We start from the raw sequence: 26,173 nt of genomic DNA, 5'->3' as shown, positions 1-26,173 counted from the left end.
TATCACATAAATACAAGTTTTTTATAGTCAAAACTTTCTTCTACACACAAAGAAAAAGACTTACAACCACAACTCGGCTCCAAATTTTCATTGCTGGTTACAGCAGCTGTAAAGTGAGTTTTCTCCCATTTTACAACCTTTGTATCACAGTTCTTAAGCAAATCACTACAGTTGTTAAAGCACTACATTCCACAGCAACACCCTATTTGACATAATCATGGGTCCAGCCGCTTGCATAAATCAAGAGATATGAATTATTAAAAGTACAAGCATGCAAGGGATGTGGTTGTTAGAAGGCGGGTAAATCTGGGTATTTTGCTCTAGAATCCTGAGGTCAAAAGAGTAAAATTCTCCCTCTTATCTCAGTTGCATCCTCCTCTTAAGAATTTGAATTAAATTTAGGATTAGAACTAGGAAGAGGGAAATGTATGCTTCTGGGGGAGGAAAATGTAGTTATTTTAAAAAGCATGGCACTAAACGTAGAAGTTCTCCACTCTTCTACTCGTTGTAGAATACCTTATGCCACCAGACTTGAAATTCTAGAACTAGAAAACCTTGAATTACCCGTCTTCGGTCTGATTTAAGCATGGTATATAAAATCATACATTGCAATGTCCTACCTGTCAATGAATACTTCAGCTTCAACCATAACAACACAAGAGCAAACAATAGATACAAACTCAAAGTTAACTGCACCAAACTTGATTGCAGGAAATACAACTTCAGCAATAGAGTGGTCAATGTCTGGAATACTCTACCCGACTCTGTAGTTTCTTCCCCAAACCCCAAAAACTTTAACCTTAGACTGTCTACTATTGACCTCACCCCTTTCCTAAGAGGCCTGTAGGGGGCGTGCATAAGCGCACCAACGTGCCTACCGTCCCTGTCCTATTGTTTCTTTCTTTCTTTCTTTCTTTATTTATTTATTTGATTTGCCAATTGTTTACAAGATAATAAGTATAAATGTATACATAGTTGTGAATACATGAAATGGGTACATATAAGAAAATAAAAGAATAGGAGAAACAATAGGACAGGAAAGGGGTGAGGTCAATAGGAGCCCCTACAGACCTCTTAAAAGGTGAGGTCAAGAGTAGACAGTTTTAAAGTTTTGGGGTTTGGGGAAGAAACTACAGAGTCGGGTAGAGTATTCCAGACATTGACCACTCTATTGCTGAAGTCGTATTTCCTGCAATCAAGTTTGGTGCTGTTTACTTTGAGTTTGTATCTATTGTGTGCTCTTGTGTTGTTATGGTTGAAGCTGAAGTATTCATTGACAGGTAGGACATTGCAATGTATGATTTTATATACCATGCTTAAGTCAGACCGAAGACGGCGTAATTCAAGGTTTTCAAGTTCTAGAATTTCAAGTCTGGTGGCATAAGGTATTCTACAGCGAGTAGAGGAGTGGAGAACTCTTCTTGTGAAATATTTCTGGACTTTCTCAATTGTGCTAATATCAGATACGTAGTGTGGGTTCCAGACTGATGAACTGTATTCGAGTATTGGTCTAGCAAATGTTTTGTATGCTCTGGTTAGTAGTGTGATATTACCAGAGAAAAAGCTACGTAGGATTAGGTTAACAACTCTTAATGCCTTTTTGGCTATGTAGTTGCAGTGGGCTCTAGCACTTAGATCATTAGAGGTGAGTATTCCAAGGTCCTTTACAGAGCTTGAGTCATCAACAAGATCTTGACTATTCAGCTTGTATTTTATTTTCTGATTTTTTTTGCCAATATGTAAGACAGAGCATTTATTTGTTGAGATTTGAAGTTGCCATTTGTTTGACCATTCTGATACATAGTCGAGGTCTTTTTGTAGGGTAGCAGTATTGTCTGTGGTATTGAACAGCTTTACATCATCAGCGAAGAGAACGCAATTGCTCTTAATATGATCACAGAGGTCGTTTATGTAGAGTATGAAGAGAGTTGGTCCTAGAACACTGCCTTGGGGGACACCACTATTGACAGGTACTGGATTTGATAGGACGCTCGATTTTGACCATTTGTTGTCTGTTTGACAGGAATGCTTCTATCCAGTTATTCAGTTGTCCAGAGATACCATAGGATTTTATTTTTAGTAGTAGTTTGTCGTGTACCACTGAATCAAAGGCTTTACAGAAGTCTATGTAGATTGCGTCTATTGCTTTGCCTTGGTCGAGTTATGTCGTCCATATGTTTTTGCAGTGTAAGAGTTGCAGATTACAGGATAGTTTTTTTCTGAAACCAAATTGTTTATTGGAGAGTAGGTTATTTGTCTCTAAGTGAAGGATGATGGATTGGTTAATAATTGATTCCATGATTTTACAGGTGATGCAGCATAAGGAGATTGGCCTGTAATTTTCAACTAGGCTTGGGTCTCCCTTTTTGAAGATGGGGATGACTGTGGCTTGTGACCATAGGTTAGGCAAGGAGCTGGTTCTGAAAGATTTTTCAAAGATTATGCTTAGAGGTTTGGCTATGGCAGTGGATAGCTTTCTTAAGAAGTAGGCACATATTCCATCCGGTCCAATAGATAGAGATGGTTTTAGGTTGCGTAGTGCTTTTTCAACATTGTCTTCTGTGAAATCGATATGTATTAGATCATTGTTGTTATCTGTGGTACGGCTAGGAAATACTGGGCATGATCCATTGCTGTTTACAAATACTGAGCCGAAGAATGTGTTAAAGATGTTGGCTTTAATGGTGTCGTCGTTGCAGTCTTTACCATCAGGTCCTATCAAGGGAGGGATGGACCTTGAGTCTTTTAGTTTGTTGTTTACAAAATTGTAAAAAGCACGGTGGAATTGGTGCTTAGAAGGTTTTCCTCTTGTTTAATGTGATAATTGGTGCATTCGGTCTTTATCTGGTGGCATAAATTTTTGTATCGGTTTTTGAAATTGGCAACGTGACCAGATTTGTTTTTCCGCCAGAGTGATCTCTTTTTGGATTGAAGTTTCCTTATTGATATGGGTAATCTGCTTTTTGTTTTGTTTTGGGAGTTGTTGTTAGTACATATAGTTTGATGACTCTTTTGACTTCAAGTAAAAATATGTTGTAATGGTCTTCAACAGTATTGCATCCAGTGAATAGAGATTGCCAATCAAGGGATGAGAGATCGTTGTGTATAAGATCATAGTTGCCTTTTTGAAGTTACAATTGGGAATTACATCATTGTGGTGATTTTTGTGTGGACGTATGTTGAGACAAAAGTCAATCATATTGTGGTCGCTACTGGAAAAGGGTTCTTTAGTTTGTATTCCGTAAATTAAATTCAAACTATTGCAGAAGATGAGATCGAGGCAGTTGTTTAGTCTAGTGTTGTTGGTTACTAGTTGTTCCAGTCCCAGATTTGTAGTAGCATTGTAGAAGGTTGTGTGTATGATTTCAGTTGTACAATCATTTAGGGTCCAGTCAATATGAGGTAGATTGAAATCACCAAGAAAGATAAAAGGGTATGGGCAGGATGCAGTCCATGTTAGTAATGTATTTAGCTTGTTTACATGTTCGATGTCATAATCAGGTGCTCTGTAACATAGTAAGAATCGAATTGTGATATTTAAGGATAGTTCACAGATGATGGTCTCAGGAAGAGCAAGCTCCTGGGTAACTTGGATATTTTTAGATGTAAGGATTTTTTATAGAAGATAGCAACACCACCTCCTCGACGTTTTTCACGATCTGATCGGTAAACATGATAGTCTCTTACTGTGGTAATGGAGTCAGGGAGAGATGCATTGAGCCATGTTTCACAGACAAATATAATGTCAAAGTTAGCCATATTTAGGAGGATGAGAAATTCAGGTATTTTATTCACGAGGCTTCTTGCATTGAGTAGTTTGCATTTAAGGCCGGCAGTAGTTGGAATTGAGGTAGTTGGGGGCGTGCGTGCCTAGTCTTGGGTGATGGTGGATCGGTTGAGGTAGGGTTGTGGTTGAGGATAAAAGCTGAGTATTGGGTTGCGTGGCTTACTTTTGATACAGTCAGCATGGTAGTCAATGTACAGGTCCTTCTCTCCATTGTCTAGACGGTTTTCTCTTATTCTTTTATTTTTCTTCTATGTACCCATTTCATGTATTCACAACTATGTATACACTTATACTTATTATCTTGTAAACCAGGGATCCCCAACCTTGGCGCGCCCGGTTCGACGGCGCGGCCGGTTCGCGTAGCTATTCGGTGACATCACGAGTGATTTTCATCACCAGCTTCTTTGATTGCTTTTACCAAAAAGATGGCGGCGCCAGCAACCACGGCCCGGTAAGGCTTGTTCGCGCCGGTTCCGCGGACGCGTTGGGGACCCCTGTTAAACAATTGGCAAATCAAATAAATAAATAAAATAAATAAGTGAAAAAGGCACAGTGCAGAAAATAATTCTTACAGGCACCCTTTGGAAACTGAGCTTCGGGTTTCTATTCCTGTAGACTACAAGTCCCAGAGTGCATAACGTTGACTCCCCCCCCCAAAAGGACTAGTTCCCAAGATTCAATGGGAGTTCCTGACTGTGGCCTCTGATGTGAACCTAGAGATATAAAAAGTAGAGTAGCTCTAATGTCTGGAGATAACACTTGTGGGCTCTCTTTTTTTAAAAAAGCAAAATCCCTGAGAATTAAAACATATGCATTCGATTTTTTTTTGCATTTTTACTTCAAAATACTGGCAAAAATTGCTGCCACAGCAGCAAGATTAGGATTAGCATACGGTTAGTTTTGGATTTTTGCAGGCAGACTTGGTGCAAAGCCCAGATCAAAAAAAAAAAAAAAGGGGGGGAAGGAAGTAGAATAAAATTACATGTTGCAATGCCAGGCTACTAGAGGCTGCAAAGTCCTTACAAGCAGGAGTGTTTTAAAGGGCTTTTAAAACTAGTGGACTTCAACTCCCAGAATTCTCCAGCCAGCCAGCACAACACATGCACAGCTGGCTGGGGAATTCTGGGAGTTGAAGTCCACTAGCCTTTAAAAATTAACCCAGCTTGTACACGCCTGCCTTAAAGTTTTTGTGGGCGGGGAATTGCTCTCCCTGACTCCGCCCACCCTTTCCCTTTTGGAAGCCCATCTCCACCCCCCCCCCCCCCGCTTTCAAAGTCTGTATGCAATTCTTCCCAGCGTGCCTTGCAAAAAAGTGGGACTTCAGCGCCCATGCTCCTTTGCGTGGCAGGGGCGGGAGGTGGCGCAGGCGCGATGGCTTTGCAGCCGCGCGTTTGAATTGCCCAGCAGGGAAGGTGAGTGGCGCGCGAGGGGAGGGTGGGGGGCGTTGCAAGGGGGCGAGGAGTCCCCCCCGTTCCCCATTTGCAACAAGGTGCGGGGGAGGGACCGGAGACGGGGCTGCAAGGAGGGTCGCCTTCCAGCAGCCCCCCAACCTCCAGCCGTTTGCAAAGCCGGTGAGGGGGGTCCTTTTGTCCCTAACGGGAGTGGTGGAAGAGTCCGCAGCCTGGTGGTGCCTCCCCCCCCGCCCCCCCGGCGTGGGGATTTAGCTTTGCGTGGGGCCAGCTCCGCGGACCAGCTAGCCTGACTTGTCCTAAATAAAGCAGCGTTTTCCCCCTTTGCAATTTGAAGGTGGGTGCGTTGCAAGTCCCAGAATTCCCCGGCGAGCATGCATAACTATCAATCAGAGGTCTCCAAACTTGGCCCCTTTAAGACTTGTGGACTTCAACTCCCAGAATTCCCCAGCCAGCTTTACGGGCTGGAGAATGCTGGGAGTCGAAGTGCACAAGTCTTAAAAGTCGCCAAGTTTGGGGACCCCTGGCTATAAATGGACTTGAATTCCCCGGCCGTCATGTTTTAAGGGGTGTGGATTTTTGGACTCCCAGAATTCCCTGAATAGCAAGCTTCAAGGGGTTGCGGACTTCACTATAGACTAGTCTATATTGGAAGTCCACACATCTTAAAGCATACTGGCTGGGGGATTCTGGGAATGAAAGTCCATTTTTAGTAATGCATGGTAGCATGGGGAAATTCTGGCAGTTGCAATCCATCCTTCTTAAAATTGCAAAGGCGGAAAACCCTGCTTTAGGGGAAGAACAGAAAATAGAATAGAGAATAAAATAGAAAATAGAATAGAAAATAGAATTGAATACAGTAGAATAATAGAGTTGGAAGGGGCCTGCTCAGACAGGAAACCTTAGACCAGTGATTGTGAACCTTTTCTGCGCCACGTGCCCAAACCGGAAGGGGCGTGCATGGCCGGAGTGCCAGAAACCCAAAGATGGTGCATGCATGCCTTTTTTTTTTTTGCCTGTTTTTTACTGTTTTCAGGCTGTTTTGGGGGCTGTTCTTAGGCCCTTTTGGGGGCTATTTTTGGGTGCTCTAGCACCCACAAAGACCACCTCTGTGCATGCCACAGGTTTGCCATCACGACCCTCGACCATTTCATACAAATGATTGTCCAATCTCTTCTTCCAAACTTCCAGCATTAGAGCATTGACAAGTTCTAGAGGCAAGTTGTTCCACTGATTAATTGTTCTGACATTTCCACAATTCCCAAGCCAGCATCCTTTAAGATTCGTAAACTTCAACTCCCAGAATTCCCTCGCCAGCATGCTTTAAAGAAGTTGAAGTCCACCACTATTAAAGTCTGCTGGCTGGGGAATTCTGGGAGATGAAGTCCACCCATTTTAAAAAGCATCTGGCTGGGGGATTCTGGGAATTGAAGTCCACCCATCTTAAAGCATCTGGCTGGGAATTCTGGGGATTGAAGTCCACCCATCTTAAAGCATCTGGCTGGGGAATTCTGGGGATTGAAGTCCACCCATCTTAAAGCATCTGGCTGGGGAATTCTGGGGATTGAAGTCCACCTATCTTAAAGCAGGCTGGCTGGAGGATTCTGGGAATTAAAGTCCACCCATCTTAAAGCATCTGGCTGGGGAATTCTGGGAGATGAAGTCCACCCATTTTAAAAAGCATCTGGCTGGGGGATTCTGGGAATTGAAGTCCACCCATCTTAAAGCATCTGGCTGAGGGATTCTGGGAATTAAAGTCCACCCATCTTAAAGCATCTGGCTGGGGAATTCTGGGGATTGAAGTCCACCTATCTTAAAGCAGGCTGGCTGGGGAATTCTGGGGATTGAAGTCCACCCTTCTTAAAGCATCTGGCTGGGAAATTATGGGAGTCGATGTCTTCTTAATGTTGCAAAGGTTGAAAACGCTTCCTTGGAGTAACATTGAACTTTCAAAGAGAGCCCGTGCTTCCCTGCTGTGGATGATGGGGCCTTGTCTTGCAGCCGGGCCTTCAGAGCCCCTCCTCTCTGCTTGCCTTGCAGCCCTGCCTGCGGTGGCCATGGGTCTGAAAAGCGCCCAGAAGGCCTTGTTCCCCTTGCGCTCCGTCTCCGATGTGGTGCGCCTCTTCGAGCTGGAACTCCACCGGGAGCAGCCGGATCTGGTGCTCCTCTCCTTGGTTCTGGGCTTCGTGGAGCACTTCTTAGCCGTCAACCGAGTTCTTCCCACCAACGTTCCTGGCATCAGCTTCGAGCTGGCTCAGGGTCCCGAAAACCTCACCTACTTCCCCGTGGCTGACTTGAGCATCGTGGGCGCCCTGCATGCCCGCTTCACCGCCCAGATCCGTGGCGCCGTGGATCTCTCGCTCTACCCCCGGCCGGACGGTTACTCCTCCCGGGAACTGGTCAAGAAAGTCTCGGACGTTATCTGGAACAGCCTGAGCCGTTCTTACTTCAAGGACCGAGCCCACATCCAGTCTCTCTTCAGCTTCATCACAGGTGGGAGATCTTAGGAGATGCTGCCCAGGGGGAACAGACAGACCATCCTTGACTTACGGCCATAATTGAGCGCAGAATTAGGGTCATAAGTTATTTCGGTGATTAAGCAGATGTGAATGTCCCAATTTTTCTACATTTGTTTGCGGCGGTTGTTAAGTGAATCATTAAGCGAACTCAGTGTCCAAAATGGGTGGGGGGTTTTTGTGTGCTGGATTTGGAAGTAAATGCTGTGTCAACTCGTAAAATATTTCTATGGGTCTTTTTAGAGTTGCCAGCAGAAAGGGAGGGGGAAGCAGTGCAGCAGCTTGCAAAACCGAAATTGCATTCCACAAATGTTTTCAAAGACAGTAACTAGGTGACGGAAGTTTCTGCCAGGCAAAATTCTAACTGGAGAGCATGATTGATGACTCTGGGCTACGGAGGTGTCCCATTGGAGAATACGAATTACGATACACCCAGGAGTTGGAGGGAAAACCAGGATCAAGAGTGGCAATGAATTATGTGTCTATAGTTGGCTATACTAAGGCAGTGCAGGCATGTTAACTCCCAATAAATCCTTTTGAAGTTTTGGAAGTTTGGCTCGAGACTCAGGATTTAATTGGGGTAACTGCCGGAATCCTGACATGCTGGTTTTTCTGACAAAAAGAAAGTTGTAAATTGCAGTCATGGAATTCTGGAACAATGCAAAAACCGGAGAGGTAGGCCGGTTGCTGAATGTCCCAAATGAGAGGGATCACGTGACCGGAGGGCCAAAGAATTGGAGCTTTGAATCTGGGTTGTAAATTTTGGGGGTCCATTTGTTAAAGATGCTGAGGGTTCAAGACCCAAGTGCTTTGCAATGGGCTGAGCTCCCATTCCTTGCTCCAGGTCCTGCTCACCTAGCAGTTCGAAAGCAGGCACATGCGAGTAGATAAATAGGTACCACTTCGGTGGGAATTGTAATAGTGCTGTGTGCGCCTTGGTGTTTTGTCATGCTGGCCACATGACCACGGAAGCTCTTCGGACAATGCTGGCTTCCTCAGCTAAGAAATGGAAGTCAGCACTGCCCGCTAGAGTTGGACACAAGTGGATACGTAGTGCTCAACTGCAATGGAGCCTGAAATTTATGTTGCTAAGTGAGACAATGGGTTTTGGCCCGTTTTCTGACCTTTCTTGACACAGTTGTTAAGTGAATCACTAAAGTTATTAAGTTAATAACATATTTGTTAAGTAAACCTGGCTTCCCCGTTTACTTTGCTTGTCACGTGACTGTGGGACACTGCAACCGTCATAAATATGAAACAGTTGCCAAACGTCCAAATTTCAGTCATGGAACCATGAGGATTTTGCAAAGGTTGTAAGTGCGAAAAATGGTCAGAGTTTACTTTTTTTCAGTGCCGTTGTAAGCTTAAATGACCTGTTGTAAGTTGAGGGCTTCCTGTACTGTTTTTGTAACTTCGAACAGTCGCTCGTTGTAAGTCAAGGACCACCGGTGTTCCTATCCTTCATATTTTGCCATGTTTAGTCTTTTGTAAGCCACCTACAAGAGTATAAATTGAAGAATAGGTTTGGTCAAATGTCGGTCTAATGTTGGTTTAATGTTTCTCTGGCTCAGGTACCAAGTTAGATAGTTCTGGAGTGGCCTTTGCGGTGGTCGGAGCCTGCCAGGCCCTGGGGCTCTACGATGTGCACCTGGCACTCTCAGAAGACCACGCGTGGGTTGTGTTTGGCAAGGACGGGGAGCAGACGGCCGAGGTCACGTGGCACGGGAAAGGCAATGAGGACCGGCGTGGGCAGACGGTCAACTCGGGCGTGGCTGAACGGGTAATGGAAAAGGGCTTCTCTTCTTGTTTTAATCCTTGTTTGCATTTCTCTGTGGTGGCTTGTCGGCCGCCGGCCCCTCCAGCAGCCAAATCAGGAGGAGGAAGAGGAGGAGGCGTGGGAGTCGGGGTCAGCATCACCTGAGAGTTCAGAGGGGGAAGAGGAGAGGCGGAGCCTGGCCCGTCCGTCAGCCCTCAGATGGAGAGTCAACAGCCCCCCCCCAGGTCTGGAGGTGGCTGAGGAGGAAGAGGAGGAACAGCCGAGTCGAGTGCCTGACGCGTGGATGCACAGAAGGCAGAGGAGAGGAGAGCAGTGGAAATCTATGGGCCGGCCCTTGGGACGGAAATCCCACCACTGCTAGCAAAGCCCCACCCAGGCTCTAGGGATCAAAGGCAGGGGGCGGAGATGAATAGGGGTGGCAGACAACTATTCATCACCCTGCTGGACAGACTTGCTAGCCTGCAGTGAGAGAGAAACTTTTGCTGGGGCTGCCGGCGCTCCTAATAAATGAATCCTTGTTTGAATTACAGAGGGTTTGTTGTGTTGGGGAGCTGGGTCAGGACATTCTCGCTGAAAAATCCATGCCAGAATTTCCTTCTTTCCTTATTAGATTCTTGAGAATTGCTGAGGTGCATTGAAGGCATTTTAGAGGCTAAGATGACTTGGCTGCCTTCGTTTATTTGTTTTTTTTTTTAATCCCACCTTTATTATTTTATAAACCATTCAAGGCAGCAAGCATCCCTAATAGTCATGCCTCCTCCTAATTTCTCCACTACAACAACCCTGTGAGGTATGTTGGGCTGAGAGGGAGTGATTGGCTCAGTCACCTAGCTAGTCCTAAGGCAGGACTAGAACTCACCATCTCCTGGTGATTGGTCCATAGTCACCCAGCTGGCTTTCATGCCTAAGGCAGGACTAGAACTCACCATCTCCTAGGGATCTTTAAACCTATTTAAAGATGAGTGAAATGGATAATGATATGAGATGATATTATATAAGATTGGTGGAAATGAAAGTATGATTATGTACAAGTGTTATAATCTGGAACCACGTTGCCCACTTAAAGAGATGTGTAAAAATTAAAAAACTTTTTGGGCAAAAAAAGTGATTGGTCCTTAGTCATCCAACTGGCTTTCATGGCTAAGGTGAAACTAGAACTCACCATCTGTGATTGTGATTGGCCCAAAGTCACCCAGCCAGCTTTCAGGCCTAAGGCAGGACTAGAAGTCACCGTCTCCTGGATTCTAGTGCAGGGGTCTTCAAACTCGACAGCTTTAAGACTTGTGGACTTCAACTCCCAGAATTCCTCCTCCTCCAGTCATGTTAGCTCAGGGATTCTGGGAGTTGAAGTCCACAAGTCTTAAACTTGCCGAGTTTGAAGACCCTTGTTCTAGTGTGATACCTTCACCACCAGAAAAGGATAGGAGTCTGGCTTGAATGTATCAGTCGTTATTCTGCAAGTAAACCGAGCCCTGATTCCTGCTTCAAACCTCCTCTCCTTGCAGAGCTGGCTCTACCTTAAGGGGTCCTACCTGTGTTGCACTCGGCAAATGGAGGTTGCTTTCATGGTCTGTGCCATCAACCCCTCCATTGACCTGCACTCCGACAGCCTGGAGTTGCTGCAGCTCCAGCAGGTGAGCGAAGCACAGGTCTTGCCTGGGGCTTGGTTGGGGCAAGAGAAGATCCTCTAGTATCTATATATATATATATATATATATGGAATGGTCCTTATGATATGGCCTTCATATCTTCTCTTCTAAGCCATCTTCATCTTCAGGGGCGTTTCATGGTATATGGCAGTGTTTCTCAACTGTGGCAACCTTAAGATAGGTGGACTTCAGCTCCCAGAATGCCCCAGCCAGCTTGCTTTCAGAGTGGTGGGCTTCAACTCCCAGAATGCCCCAGCCAGCAGGCTTTAAGAGGGGTGGGCTTCAATTCCCAGAATCCCCCAGCCAGCAGGCTTTAAGAGGGGTGGGCTTCAACTCCCAGAATCCCCCAGCCAGCAGGCTTTAAGAGGGGTGGGCTTCAACCCCCAGAATCCCCCAGCCAGCTTGCCTTATGGTGGGTGGACTTCAACTCCCAGAATCCCCCGGCCAGCTTGCTTTCAGAGTGGTGGGCTTCAATTCCCAGAATCCCCCAGCCAGCAGGCTTTAAGAGGGGTGGGCTTCAACTCCCAGAATGCCCCAGCTAGCTTGCTTTAAGAGGGGTGGACTTCAACTCCCAGAATCCCCCAGCCAGCATAGCTTTGGGAGACAGGAAGAAGAGGCTGCAGACCAGACAACAGTCAGATAAGAGGCAGCTGAGCATCGTGGGAAGAATGGGCCTGGAAAACATTTCAGAAGGAACCCTTCCTAACTTGTTGGTAGTCCTCCACTTACGACCGCAATTAGGGGGCCAGAATTTCCATTGCTAAACATGGGAGTTGCTCACTTGAGTTGCACCCAGTTTTAAAAACCTCTTTGGCCACGATCGTTAAGCAAATCGCGGCAGTTGTTAAGTGAATCACACGGTCATTAAGCGAATCCAGCTTTTCCCCTATTGATTCTGCTTGTCGGGAGCCTTCCAGGAAGGTCCCAATCAGAGTTCATGTGACCTGGGACACGTCAACCATTGTCAATGCCTGAATTTTGGTCACCTTTGACCGTGGGAATGCTACGAGAGTTACCAATGCAAAGACTGGTGGTTAAGTCACTTTTTTCCCAGTGCCATTGTAACTTTGAACGGTTGTAAGTTTAGGACTGCTTGTAAAAGTAGCCGGGGAGTGTACAGTCGTATTGGCAAGAGTCTGTTAATGTAAAAGTAGAAGTTTTCCTTTTTTAAAGAAATACTTCCACTTCTTCAAAGTAGAATTAATTGATGTGAGTGTGCTTCCTATCTGGACTACCTTGCAAGACCGGTGGGGGTTCCTTACACCTCATCTCTTCTTTCTCTTGTAGAAGCTATTATGGGTCCTCTACGACATGCACCATTTGGACAGGTAAGTAGTTCCCACTTCCTTTAGGGGCCTTGCCTTAATTTTGGCTGGGCAAGCCACCAAGCAGGAGGTTGGATTAGAAGACCTTTAAAGCCCCTTCCAATTTTGTTTCTCCTGTAAACTAGCATGAGTCCCAATGGAATATTTCTAGCTCGGAGTTGGACTGTGGGGTCCTTGACGCTCTCTGAGCTGGGTTGCTTTCTTGCAGATGTTTCATGACCCAACTAGGTAACAACATCAGTTCTAGTAGGAAGTAGAGTTTATAGAAAGGAGGACTGTGGGGTTCGTAGTTCTCTTTGAGCTTGAGAGAAGAAGAAGGAGGAGGAGGAAAGGAAGACTAGGAGTAGGAAGAGGAGAACTGTGGGGTCCTTGGTGCTCTCTGAACTTGATCGTTTTCTTGCAGACATTTCATGACCCAACTAGGTAACATCATCAGTGCTAGAAGGGAGTGGTGTTTGGGGAGTGGAGGAGGAGGAGAAGGAAGAGGAGAACAATGAGGTCCTGGGTGCTCTCTGAGCTTGAATTTTTTCTTGCAGACATTTCATAATTCAACTAGGCTACATTGTCAGTGCTAGAAGGGAAGCAAGCACTCCCTTCTAGCACTGATGAGGTTACCTAGCTGGGTCACGAAACGTCTGCAAAGAAGAAAAAAATCCAAGCTCAGAGAGCACCAAAGACCATCTCTAGCTTGATTCCGATGGACCATGTTGTTGGGGTACTGCCAGTCTGTGCTCCATTCAAAATCCAAGAAAGAAATACTTAGACTCCTTAGATTAGAGAAAAGATATCTTTTACTGAAAATGAAGTGGTAGCATCAGGTAGGATTCTGAATCTGAGAAATTAGGCGCGCAGATCACATATACAAAGTGATGGAAATGTTCCCACCCCCCAATAGTTCAAAAGATTCTTCCAATTAAAAGTTCTGAATATGATCATGTGGACATCTTCAGGTCGTGATGAGGCCTCTGTCCGTTGACCTTGACATATTTTGATAAAGGTTTGCAGCTGCGCAGAGAAAAGAAAGCTAAGCGAGAAATAGAAACCTAAAAGCAGGAATTTATACTCCCCCCCCCACTCCTCATTTACACAACACAAGAATGTAACACCTCCAGCTCTCTTCCCAGACCAAAGCCCCCCTCCTCCCCCCCGTTACTTATGGCAGCCGAAAGATGCAAAGCAATAGTAGAAGATCTTGAAGGCTGACAGGTACTTTCATCTCGGCTGGTCGGAGCAGAGTAATGGCTTCCTTCTCTCTTGTCTCCCTGCTGATCGATTTGAGGCCTCCTTGCCATAAGGGTGCCATCCAGTGGTGGGATTCCAAATTGCGCACTACTGGTTCGCTCGTGCGCAGCACTCCAAAGATCGCCTGAGTTGTTTTTTTAGCTCCGCTGAGGCATGGCAATCTGCTGCACGATGTTGTGGTTCCCCGGCAGCCGGTGCAGCCGGCAGTGGAGTTGGACAGTGGGGAAGAACGGGGACCAGTCAGGAAGTCTGGGGAGGTCTCAGACAAGGGTCCTGCGTCCGATGCAGAGTTGGGGCCAGGACCATCTGGGAGTGGGGTGCTGCCTCTGGAGTCTGGCAGCAGCGAGGCCGAGGAACAAGGGGAGCCTGTTCCCAGTGCACGCATGCACAGAGCTGCTAGAAGGCAAGAGCAGCTGAGACAAAAGGGGGACTTGGGAGTAAGGCTGGAAGGATATTGCCCCTCCCCTAAGGTATAAAAGACAGGCCAAGATGACGAAACCTGTGCAGGAAGCAAAGTAATTGGTTCAGAGTCATCCTTGAAGCTCTGTGTACTCTGGTTGGTTTTTTCTGGTACTTCAGTTGGTTTTTTTGTTATCGTTAATTGGATACTTTTGTTTTTGGCAGCATTCCACAGCATGGTAAGGCGTGTGCTTATCTTGGGGAACTGTTTTAAGATTAGTTCTGGCTGGGAATGAAAGCAATTCCCAGCGTTGCAATAAAATAGGTTTTGCTTTTAAAATAAGTTTGTGTTTCATTACGTTTGACCAAGCCTGGGTCAGAACACACGAATCAGCTGACCTAAAGAATCAATGGAGTAAAGGTATTTGCTGGTTCTCTGAACTGGCTGAAATTTTCGCAACTGGTACGCCAGAACCGGTCCAAGCCGGCTGAATACCACCTCTGGTGCCATCTTTTTAAAAAAAAACAAAAAACCCCAGAAGGCCAGGGATGAGGCTGGCCAGGGATGGCTGGAATTGCTTCGAGGTTTGGACGTCCTGAAGAGATTCTCCTTCTCGTTGTAGGTATCCAATGGCCTTGGGGAACTTGGCTGATTTGGAAGAACTGGAACCTACTCCGGGCCGTCCTGACCCCCTCTATATATACCAACAGGTATTTTCCTGCTCCTTAAGGAAATGGGTGGGTGGGCGCCAAAAGGCCTAGTGAAAACCAACCTTTATTTGTGTCCGGCGGTTCAAATAATAAAATGAATTTGTCTTCACTTTGATGGAGGTTATTTTGTGATTTATCCTATGCTTTTTCTCTAGGGCAGGGGTCTTCAAACTGGGCTACATTAAGACTTGTGGACTTCAACTCCCAGAAGTCCACAAGTCTTAAAGTTGCCGCTTTTGAAGACCCCTGCTCTAGCGGGTAAGGGAGGTTCTTTTTTTTTTTTCATTTCCCACCCACCCCAAGCCCCCCACCCCCAATTACATTTCCCCCAGAGATGTTGAGGCTGAAAAATGGTGATAGAAGCTTCCAAACTCATTATAAATAGTCCTCAACTTGCGAACCACAATTGAGCCCAAAATGTCTGCCGCTGAGCGGGATACCGGTTAGTCCTCGACTTACGACTACAAACGAGGCCAGAGTTGATGTTGCTAAGGGAGAGATGTGTTCAGTGAATAAGAATGGAATGGAATGGAATGGAATGGAATAAAAATAGAATAGAATGGAATAAAAATAGAATAGAATTGAATAAATGTTGGAAGGAATAGAATAGAATAGAATAGAATAGAATAGAATAGAATAGAATAGAATAAAATGTTGGAAGGAATAGAATAGAATATAGAATAGAATAGAATAGAATAGAATAGAATAGAATATAGAATGGAATAGAATAGAATAGAAGAATAGAATAGAATATAGAGTGGAATAGAATAGAATATAGAGTGGAATAGAATGGAATGGAATAGAATAGAATAGAATAGAATAGAATAGAATAGAATAGAATAGAATAGAATAGAATATAGAATGAATGGAATATAGAATGGAATGGAATAAAATAGAATAGAATGGAATAAAAATAGAATAGAATGGAATAAAATAGAATAGAATAGAATTGAATATAGAATGTTGAATGGAATGGAATGGAATAAAAATAGAATAGAATGGAATAAAAATAGAATAGAATTGAATAAATGTTGGAAGGAATAGAATAGAATAGAATAGAATAGAATAGAATAGAATATAGAATGGAATAGAATAGAATAGAATAGAATAGAATAGAATAGAATATAGAATGGAATTGAATGGAATGGAATGGAATAAAAATAGAATAGAATGGAATAAAAATAGAATAGGAATTGAATAAATGTTGAAGGAATAGAATAGAATAGAATAGAATAAAAATAGAATAGAATTGAATAAATATTGAATGGAATAGAATAGAATAGAATAGAATAGAATATAGAATGGAATAGAATAGAATAGAATAGAATGGAATAGAATAGAATATAGAGTGGAATAGAATAGAATATAGAGTGGAATAGAATAGAATAGAATAGAATATAGAATGGAATAGAATAGAATATAGAATGGAATAGAATAGAATATAGAATGGAATGGAATAGAATGGAATAGAATGGAATAGAATAGAATAGAATATAGAATGGAATAGAATGGAATAGAATAGAATGGAATAGAATAGAATAGAATAGAATAGAAATAGAATAATAGAATAGAATATAGAGTGGAATAGAATGGAAGGGAAGGGAAGAGAAGAGAATTCTTTTATTGGCCAAGTGTGATTGGACACATAAGGAATTTGTCTTTGGTGCAAATGTTCTCGGTGTACATAAAGAAAAAATAAAATACATTCATCAAGAATCATCAGGTGCAACACTTAATAATAGTCATAGGGCAAAAATAAGCAATCAAATCATACTAGGAAACAGTCAATAAAAATCGTTAGGATACAAGCAACAAGGTTACAGACATACAGTCGTAAGTGGGAGGGGAGGGGTGAAAGGAAGGCTGGGAGGATCAATAGTAATAGTAATGCAGATTTAGTAAATAGTTGGACCGTGTGGAGGGAACTATATGTTTAGAGTGATAGCAGAGTGATTGTCCTCGTTCTTAGGAAATTTCTCCTTAGTTCCAGGTCGCTTCTCTCCTCGATTAGTTTCCATCCATTGCTTCTTGAATTGCCTTCTGGTGCTTTGGGAAATTCTGAGATCGGGAATTCCTCCATGGAGATCCAAGGACCCCATGCAGATAATCTGAATTTTTACCCCTTTGTAACCCCTCCCCCTCTTGTCTCCTGCTAGGGGATCAACTCAGCCAAGCAATATTACAACAACGAGCACATTTACCCGTACATCTACCTGGCCAGCTACCACTGCCGTAACAAAAATGTCAAGGAAGCTCTGGAGGCGTGGGCTGACTCAGCTACGGTGATCCAAGAGTAGGTCCCTTTTAATGGCCTCTTTCCTACAGAGAGAAGTGAATTAAGACATTAGTTTTAAAAATTAAAAAAAAAAAGCTGCTTTTCTTTTCCAACAAAAATTGCAAACTGGGCTGGCCTGATCAGGAAGAATTCTGTTGGGATCCATAAAAAAAAATTGGAATTACAGACCAGCTTTGCTGGGTGGCTGTTTTAATAAGTTTAAGCAAATTTGTTTCCCCTCTGATTAAACAGATAATCAGAGTTGGAAGGGACCTTGTAGGTCATCTAGTCCAACCCCCTGCCCAAGCAGGAGACCCTACACCATTTCTGACAGATGGGAGTCCTTTTTTTAAAAAAAATTTTTTTTTTTATTTTTAATTATTTAAATACAACTTTGCGAGAACAGTGTGGTTCCAGATGTTTTACATTTTAAATCAGTCATATCCATAATCACTAATACAGCTTTCTAACATCACATCATTATTGGTTACCAAATTTTCTTCTTTATAGTCTCATAAATTGTTTTATATCAGTCAATCCATCTCTATCTTCCTTGATCATAGACTTATAGTCAACATGTTTATAGTTTAATCTATTCATATTTCATTAATCATTCAAAATTTCATCTTAACTATTAAATCCCCTTTCCAATATGGTTACATATATTTTATTTTCTTTCTGTAATATTTCTGTTTTAATTGCTTTCTTAGTAAATCTCACATGGACTTCTCTGGGTAATTTGTTTCTCATAGCATATCTCACATATATTTTATTTTCTGTGCGTCTCCTTTTCTCTAACTTCTCATTTTTGCACAAATATATTTTCCATCTGATTTTCTTTAGCCAACAATATATCCTAATTTCTTCCTAAGTATATATAGGCACTCCTCAACTTGCGACCACAATTAAGCTCCAAATTTCTAAGCAAGGGAGTTGTTAAGTGAGTTTTATTCCCATTTTACGACCATTCTTGCCCCGGTTGTTAAGCGAATTGATGCAGCTGTGAAGCGAACCGTGAAGTCGTTAAATGAATCAGAAGCCAGCTGGGAAGGTTACAAATGATGGTCATATGATCCCAGGATACTGCATGATCCCAGTCATAAGTTCATGTCAGTTGCCAAGCACCTGACTTTTGATCGTGTGGCCATAAGGATGCTGCAACGGTCATAAGGGCGAAAAAAATGATCATAAGTCACTTTTTTTTCGTGTCATTTCAACTTCGGTCATTAAATGAACGGTTGTAAGTCGAGGACTCCCTGTAATTTGCACCTCTGAATTGCTCTTGGTGAAAACAAGGATTTCCTGTCTCTTGTTAGTTGAAACTTCACAACTTCTAGCCTGGAAATGGCCTGCTGTAGAACGCCCAAATCGTGTGAGCTTGGGTAAAAATCTTACAAGATCAACCACCCTCTCCTATACTTTGGGGTAGTCCTTTGTTTTTTTATGATGGCATAACACAAGGGTCTCCAAACTTGGCAAGTTTTAAGACTTGTGGACTTGAACTCCCAGAATTCCTGAGCTAACATGACTGGAGGAGGAAGAATTCTGGGAGTTGAAGTCCACAAGTCTTAAAACTGTCAAGGTTGAAGACCCCTGATCTATCACCTATCTATCACCTCTCTCTCTCATCATGTCTCTCTAATCAATATATCTGTTAATCATCTATCTCTATATCCTCTAATTTATAACTATAGCTCTGTCTATCTGTATCTTATATCTGTCTATCATCTATCCTATCTGTATCTATATATCCTATCTATCATCTGTCTCTAATCAATATCTATAGCTATCTGTTAATCATCTACCACAAGGGTCTTCAAACTGGGCAACTTTAAGACTTGTGGACTTCAACTCCCAGAATCCCTGAGCTAACATGACTGGAGGAGGAAGAATTCTGGGAGTTGAAGTCCACAAGTCTTAAAACTGTCAAGGTTGAAGACCCCTGATCTATCACCTATCTATCACCTCTCTCTCTCATCATGTCTCTCTAATCAATATATCTGTTAATCATCTATCTCTATATCCTCTAATTTATAACATCTATAGCTCTGTCTATCTGTATCTTATATCTGTCTATCATCTATCCTATCTGTATCTATATATCCTATCTATCATCTGTCTCTAATCAATATCTATAGCTATCTGTTAATCATCTACCACAAGGGTCTTCAAACTGGGCAACTTTAAGACTTGTGGACTTCAACTCCCAGAATTCCTGAGCTAACATGACTGGAGGAGGAGGAATTCTGGGAGTTGAAGTCCACAAGTCTTAAAACTTGCCAAGTTTGGAGACTCCTGGCTTAACAGGGCTTTTAACATGTTTTACTCTTAATTTTATTTCTGGTTTGTCTTTTACAGTAGCTTTTTTTGGTACATTGGCTTATAATTTCTTTTTGCGTGAAGACTGATGCAAAGAATGAGTTAAGCAGCTCTGCTTTCTCTCTATTGCCTCTATTACTTCCTTGCCATCTTTAGAGCGGGGGTCTTCAAACTTGACAGCTTTAAGACTTGTGGACTTCCAACTCCCAGAATTCTTCCTCCCGTCATGTTAGCTCAGGAGTTCTGGGAGTTAAAGTCCACAAGTCTTAAACATGCCAAGTTTGAAGACCCTTGCTTTAGAGCAGTGATCCCCAACCTTTCTTATGCCGCGGCCCGGTATCCCCAACCTTTTTTATGGCGTGGCCCGGTACCGGCATTAGCTGGGCGCCGCCATCTTTTTTTGATGAAAAAGTGCTTCCGGTGACCTCACCAGAAGCACTTTTCATCAAAAAGATGGCGGTGTTCCGCTCGTGAGCTTTTCTGGGTAGAAATGGCTTTCTACCGGAAAAGCTCACGAAGCGCTAACACCGCCATCTTTTTGATGAAAAAGTGCTTCTGGTGAGCTTTCTACCCGAAAAGCTCACCGGAAGCACTTTTTCATCAAAAAAAGATGGCGGCGCCCAGCAAACCAGCGGCCCGGTAGGACTTGTTCCACGGACCAGTGGTTGGGGACCCCTGCTTTAGAGGACCAACTGTTTCCTTGACTTTTTTCTTGTTATTAATATGTTTAAAGAAACTTTTTAAAAATTCTCTTTGACTTTTGTAGCAAGCCTTTGTTCATTCTGAGCCTTTGTTTTCCTGACTTCCATCTTTGCAGTTTCTGGCTATTAGCTGAAAATAAGCCTTATTTATGTGTCCCTCTTTCCATTTTCGGTGCTTGTCCTTTTTGTCCTTCAGTTTGTCAGAGAGATCTTTGTGCAGCCATGATGGTTTCTTCTTGAACTTCTTGTATTTCCTTTTCAGTGGTATTGCGTTGGACTGGGCTTTTAGGTTTGCATTTTTTTTTCTCTGTGTGTTTTTTTCTCTTTCTCCCTGCAGTTACAACTACTGCCGAGAAGATGAAGAGATTTATAAGGAATTCTTCGACGTGGCCAATGACGTGGTTCCCAATTTGCTCAAAGAAGTGGCCAGCCTCGCGGATTCTACTGAAGAGAAGGGAGCTGGGGAAAGAGGAGAGGTCAGTGATGGAAGAACTGAATAATACTGAATAATACTGAATAATCAACTGAATAATACTGAATAATAATAATCAACTGAATAATACTGAATAATAATAATCAACTGAATAATACTGAATAATCAACAATAGGTCCAATTACAGTAGTCCTTGACTTACGACCACAATGGAGCCCGACATTTTCACTGCTAAGCCAGACACAGTTGTGAAGTAAATTTTGCCCCGTTTTACGACCTTTGAGTGAATCCACTGCAGTCATTAAGTTAGTAATGCAGTTCTAAAGTGAACCAGGTGTCCCCATTGATGACTCTGCTTGTCTGAAGGGTGCAAAAGATGATCGCATGACCCTGGGACATAGCAACCGTCATAAATATGAGCAGGGGTGGGCTTCAAAAATCTTAGAAACTGGTTCTCTGCCCGGTTGCTGGGTGGGCGTAGCCTAGTTGGTGTCCTGCACCATGTCAGGGGGGGGGGCATTTTCGCTCTCCCCGGGCTCTGGGCGCTTCCTTCGAGTCTCCGGGAGGGTGAAAATGGCCTCTCTGGGTTACAGAGCCCCCTCTGGAGGCTGGAAACGGGCCCATTTCCTGCCTTCCAGAGCTTCCATGAGGCCCGTTTTTCGCCCTTGTCAAGCTTCCCCGCGGCCCTGTTCTTACCTGGGATCCAAAATGAACTGCGGGCCCTGTTCTTACCTGGGATCCCAAATGGGACTTCTGGGAGGGGCAGGGAAAGGTGGGTGGGGCCAGCCAGGGGTGGGATTTGCCAGTTCACCGAACCGGCCATAAAATTAGCTACAAGTTCGGTATGGGTTCGCCCGAACCAGGGCGAACCGGTAACACCCCACCCCTGAATATGACTCGGTCACTATGTTTTTCAAGATGGCTGCGCGCATGGATGCTGCGGCTGGCTGTTCTTTCTTTCAGTGTATGGTGTGTATGATTCTGTGTGTGTTTACTGCACCTGTGTCTGGTTTGCCAATTGCACCGGGGCAGGTAGGAAAGCACTCCAGAGGGTTAACATCATTGCCCAGCGGATCACTGGTTGCCCTCTCCCCTCTTTGGAAGAGCTTTATAGCTCCCGCTGCCTTAAGAAAGTTCAAAACATCCTCAAAGATCCATCTCATCCTGGGCACCCATTTTTTGAACTATTACCATCTGGCAGCCGGTACAGGATAATAATAAAAACAAGGACAAATAGGCTGAAAAACAGCTTCTATCCCAGGGCAGTAACTCTATTGAATTCTACTGTCTAATGCAATATGAATGCAGTATCAGGGGTTTTCTATTCAATGTGTGGAGTGTGAAAGACGTGTGTTTGTGTTTTACTTTTATCGTCATAAAATACACTGAAGATGATTTTTGACTTTGTTGTACAAGGTGCAATCACAATAAAGTAAACTAACTAAGCGTCTGAATTTTGACCTTGTGACCATGGGGATGCTGAAACTGTCATGAATGAGAACGATCATAAGTCCCTTTTTTCAGTGCAGTTGTAACTTTGAACGGTCCCTAAAGCAGCGGTCGCCAGCCGGTGGGCTGTGAGAAAATTTTGGTGGGCCGCAGAGAAATCTCACCCCCAGAGCACCCCACACAAAGCAATTAATCCAGGCTGCGCAGAAACGCAAGGCTGCGCCGCCCACATGGCCCGCGGGAACCCTCCCCGCCCCCTCACTCCTTACCTGGCAAACTTGCCAGCTAAAATTGCTATTTTTCCTTTTTCCGACCATCATCTGTTCTGCTGCGCCGGGAGATTTAGATTAACTAGGAAGCAGGAAATGGTTGGATTTCTTGCTTTCTAGCTAGTCCTTAGATCTTCGGCTCAGCACAGCTGAACCTCCCTTAGGACTGAAGGTTTGCTTGCAAGCAAATTCAATGCAGACTCACGGCAAGCAAATTTGAGAGACTGAGCTAGCCGATGGCAGATAGATAGATCACTGAATGATTCTGTGAGCTACTCAATCTGCCTGCTTTGCCTGATTTTGGGTAAAAGTTGCTCTTTTTTTTAAATAAAAAAAATCAATATTTACATGCATGGTGTGTTGTGAGTTAATTTTGTGAGTTTGCTTGCTAGCAAATTTTATGTGACAGACTGAGCTAGCCAATGGCAGATAGATAGATCTCTGAATGAATCTGTGATTCTGTGAGCAACTCAATCTGCCTGCTTTGCCTGATTTTGGGTAAAAGTTGCTCTTTTTTTAAATAAAAAATTCAATATTTATATAAATATTTATAGTATTTACATACAAGCCATGCCCAGTCAGTCACATGACCACCAAGCCACACCCACAAATTAGGCCACGCCCACAGAACCAGTTAGTGGTCCCTGGGATCTAAAATTATGAGTTTGGTGGTCCCCGCGGTCCAAAAGGTTGGTGACCCCTGCCCTAAACGACCGGTTGTCAGTCAAGGGTTACCTGTGCTCCCGTCACTGAAGAATTTGACTTCCTCTTTAGGCTTCGCCATCTCAAACGGGAGGCTCGGCCTTGCAGGACCCCGAGTGCTTCGCCCACCTTCTGCGCTTCTATGACGGCATCTGCAAATGGGAAGAGGGCAGCCCCACGCCCGTCCTCCACGTGGGCTGGGCCACCTTCCTGGTCCAGTCCTTGAGCCGCTTCGATGGGACGGTGAGACGTCAGCCTTGACACACAGAGAGAGGGCTGGGGATCTGGGGTTAGCCGAGCGGGGGGTTTATAGGGCTTGGGGGCCAAAGGAAATGTGGTGTAGTGCAGGGTGGGAGAATTGCCATGTGCTGCATAGAGCAGGAGAAGACTGTAAAGTGGTGTTTCCAACCTTGGTAATGCTTAAGATGTGTGAAATATTATCTCCCAGAATTCCCCAGTCAGCATGCTTTAAGATGTTCAAACTACAATTCCCAGAATTCCCCGGCCAGCCTGATTTACGATGTTTGAACTCCAATTCCCTAGCCAGTTGGTTGTAAGATGTCTGCAGTACAACTCCCAGAATTCCCCAGTCAGCATGCTTTAAAATGCCTAGATTACAACTCCCAGAATTCCCCGGCCAGCATGTTGTAAGGTGTCTGAACTATAACTCCCAGAATTCCCCAGCCAGCATGCTTTAAAGTGAAATCCATTTTAAAATAAGTGGATTTCAACTCCCAGATTTCCCCAGCTAGTATGCTTTAAGATGTCTCAACTACAATTCCCTAGCCAGCAAGTTGTAAGATGTCTGCAGTACAATTCCCAGAATTCCCCAGCCTGCAGTGCCATTGTAACTTTGAAACTGTCACTACAAAAATGCTTGTAAGTTTAAGGCTACTTGTAGTATTTTCTCTCCTTTCGTTCCCTCTTTCTGTCTCAATGGCAGACGGATTTATTCCCACAACTGCAGTCCATATCCCTGGGAATTTTGAAGCTCAGGGAGACAGTGTAATACCAGCTCAACATCTTCCAAGCCAGTTGCACAATTTAAAATACAACACAGAGGCTAATGCACGAGCTAAAATTACAAGGCTGACTTGCATTTGAAAAACAGGATGCACTTACAAGTGAATAAATTAATCTAGGAATTTTAAGAATGCATGGCATGGGAGATATTTTGCATTGGCTAAATCAGAACTTCTCAACCTTGGCAGCTTTAAGAGGGATGGACTTCAGTTCCCAGAATTCCACAAGCAGCATGTTGACTGGAATTCTGGGAGTCTGACTCCATGACTCTTAAAACATGCTGGCTGGGGAATTCTGGGAATTGAAGTCCACCCATATTAAAGCATGCTGGCTGTTGAATTCTGGGAGTTGAAGTCCAGCCCTCTTAAAAGTGCCAAGGTTGAGAAACATAGTTCCCCAGACAGTTTGCAAGAACCTTCCTTTGTCAGGATTCCGGCAGTTACCCCCAATTCAATCATGAGTCTCGAGCCAAACTTCCAAAACTTCAAAAGGACTTATTGGGAGTTAACATGCCAGCACTGCCTAGCTGTAGCCAACTCTGAGACACATCATTCACTGTCACTCTTAACCCTGGTTTTCCCCCACCCCCGGGTGTATCGTAATTCATATTCTCCAATGGGACACCTTCATAGCCCAGAGTCATCAATCAGGCTCTCCAGTTAGTATTTTGCCCGGCAGAAACTTCAGTCACCTAGTTACTATCTTTGAAAACATTTGTGGAATGCACTTTCGATTTCCAAGCTGTCGCACTGCTCTCCCCTCCCTTTCTCTTGGCAACTCTAAAAGACCAGAGAAGTATTTTATGAGTTGACATCTTTGCTTTTCCAGGTGCGGCAAAAGATAACCCTGGCGAGCCGGGACCTGGATGCGAACGATGACGACGACCAAGGCAGTGAGGACCCCCGAGAAGGCCGGCGTCGTGGTCCTCGCCGAGAATCCAAGCCGGAAGAGCCGCCCCTGGCCAAGAAAGCCACAGAACGCCGGCGTCCGAGCACCACCCAGCGATCCGACAGGCCACTTACGGAGAAGGAGGAGGGTCTCAGCAGCAGCTCCAGCCCCCGTCCCGAAGGCCTCGCCCTCACCTTCCAGAGTGAGAAAATGAAAGGCATGAAGGAGCTCCTGGTAGCGGCCAAGATCAACTCCAGCGCCATCAAACTCCAGCTCACGGCCCAATCGCAGGTCCAGCTAAAAAAGCAGAAGGTTTCCGCTCCCCGAACTTACGCCTTGTCCTTCCTCAAGCGACCCCGGAAGTCCCTCTGATTCTGGAGCAAAACCGGACGAGAAAACTTTCCGATTTCTTTGGCAAAAGTTTGCCCACTTCTCCCTTCCTCCAGTTTTCCCCCTGGCCAATGTTTTGAGAAGACCTGGTTATCATCTTCAGGTGTTGGCCGCTTGGGTCTCATACCTTGCTTGGAAATTGAGCTTTTAAAGGTGGGTTTTGTTTGGTTCCTGCCTGGAAGAGCTGAACTTGGAGGGGTCCAGAGATGAAACACAACACCCCAGAGGTTGTGTAGGTTTTTTGTGTAGACAAAAAACAACAACGGGGACTTGAAATGACATCGGACTGTGCGAAAGGACTTGTTGAACAATTTTTTTACCTCTCTCTCTTAGTCTCATATTTGCAAATGGGACGGGGGATAATTTTGCTTTTCTAACGAACAGGGGATATAAATCTTTTTTTAACGGCTGAATACCCTAACAGGACTGAATATCAAAACATAGCATTTTTAAAAAATTTAAAAACAAAAACATGTGACATTAATGTCGTAACAAACCAGTGTAAGATCAGCTGAAGAAAAGGAATAAAAGCAAAAACGAGACAGAATTAGCGGCGTGCAAAGACTCAGCGAACGTATTGTCCCAAGTGACAGCTAACAATTAAAAAAGTAATAATCCGGGTGTGGTCATCCCACCAAGGTCGACTTTTATCGATCATAAAAGAAATATTTCCAAAAGATCTGAGCCAGAGGTTTGGTTCTGCACTTGTGTAGGAGTTTTAAGAATTTTTCGTAGACGTTTGCGGAGACAGCATTAATAAATTTTAAGGTTCTCTTTTGTTGTAGAAAGGAAAATGTCTCGTCCTTGAACTTTTGAATCTGTGATGGCTTTTCTGATAAAAAGTCAACAGGAAAAGCAAAGTTTTTGACCTCAGAAAGAGGGAGAAGACTGCCTCTGTCAAAAGTACAG

General features: G+C 44.1%; 1 protein-coding gene across 1 annotated transcript; it reads left to right on the top strand.

Annotated features, from left to right (window-relative positions):
- The first annotated feature begins 5,105 nt into the window (after positions 1–5,105).
- On the top strand, positions 5,106–25,528 carry MEN1 (menin 1). The gene is made up of 10 exons (XM_087943696.1): positions 5,106–5,199; positions 7,237–7,689; positions 9,284–9,492; positions 10,995–11,123; positions 12,426–12,466; positions 14,728–14,815; positions 16,972–17,108; positions 20,448–20,586; positions 23,036–23,206; positions 24,815–25,528. Exons 2-10 carry the CDS (start codon positions 7,254–7,256, stop codon positions 25,244–25,246), a joined length of 1,782 nt encoding a protein of 593 aa, XP_087799822.1. The 5' UTR covers positions 5,106–5,199; positions 7,237–7,253; the 3' UTR covers positions 25,247–25,528.
- The last annotated feature ends 645 nt before the right edge of the window (positions 25,529–26,173 follow it).

Source organism: Notechis scutatus, chromosome 14 (assembly GCF_049901735.1).
Source record: "Notechis scutatus isolate UNSWTSFEM ecotype Mainland chromosome 14, rNotScu1.2, whole genome shotgun sequence".
NCBI classification, from domain to species: Eukaryota; Metazoa; Chordata; class Lepidosauria; order Squamata; family Elapidae; genus Notechis; species Notechis scutatus.
The sequence above is the reverse complement of the archived record's forward strand: the minus strand, read 5'-3'. Positions and strand labels throughout refer to the sequence as shown.

Excerpts from the sequence above, each read along its gene's own strand:
- MEN1 (XM_087943696.1), top strand. The coding sequence starts at position 7,254 with ATGGGTCTGAAAAGCGCCCAGAAGGCCTTGTTCCCCTTGCGCTCCGTC. Across the intron at positions 7,690-9,283 it reads TCTCTTCAGCTTCATCACAG|GTACCAAGTTAGATAGTTCT; the intron begins GTGGGAGATCTT and ends TCTCTGGCTCAG. Across the intron at positions 23,207-24,814 it reads TGAGCCGCTTCGATGGGACG|GTGCGGCAAAAGATAACCCT; the intron begins GTGAGACGTCAG and ends TTGCTTTTCCAG.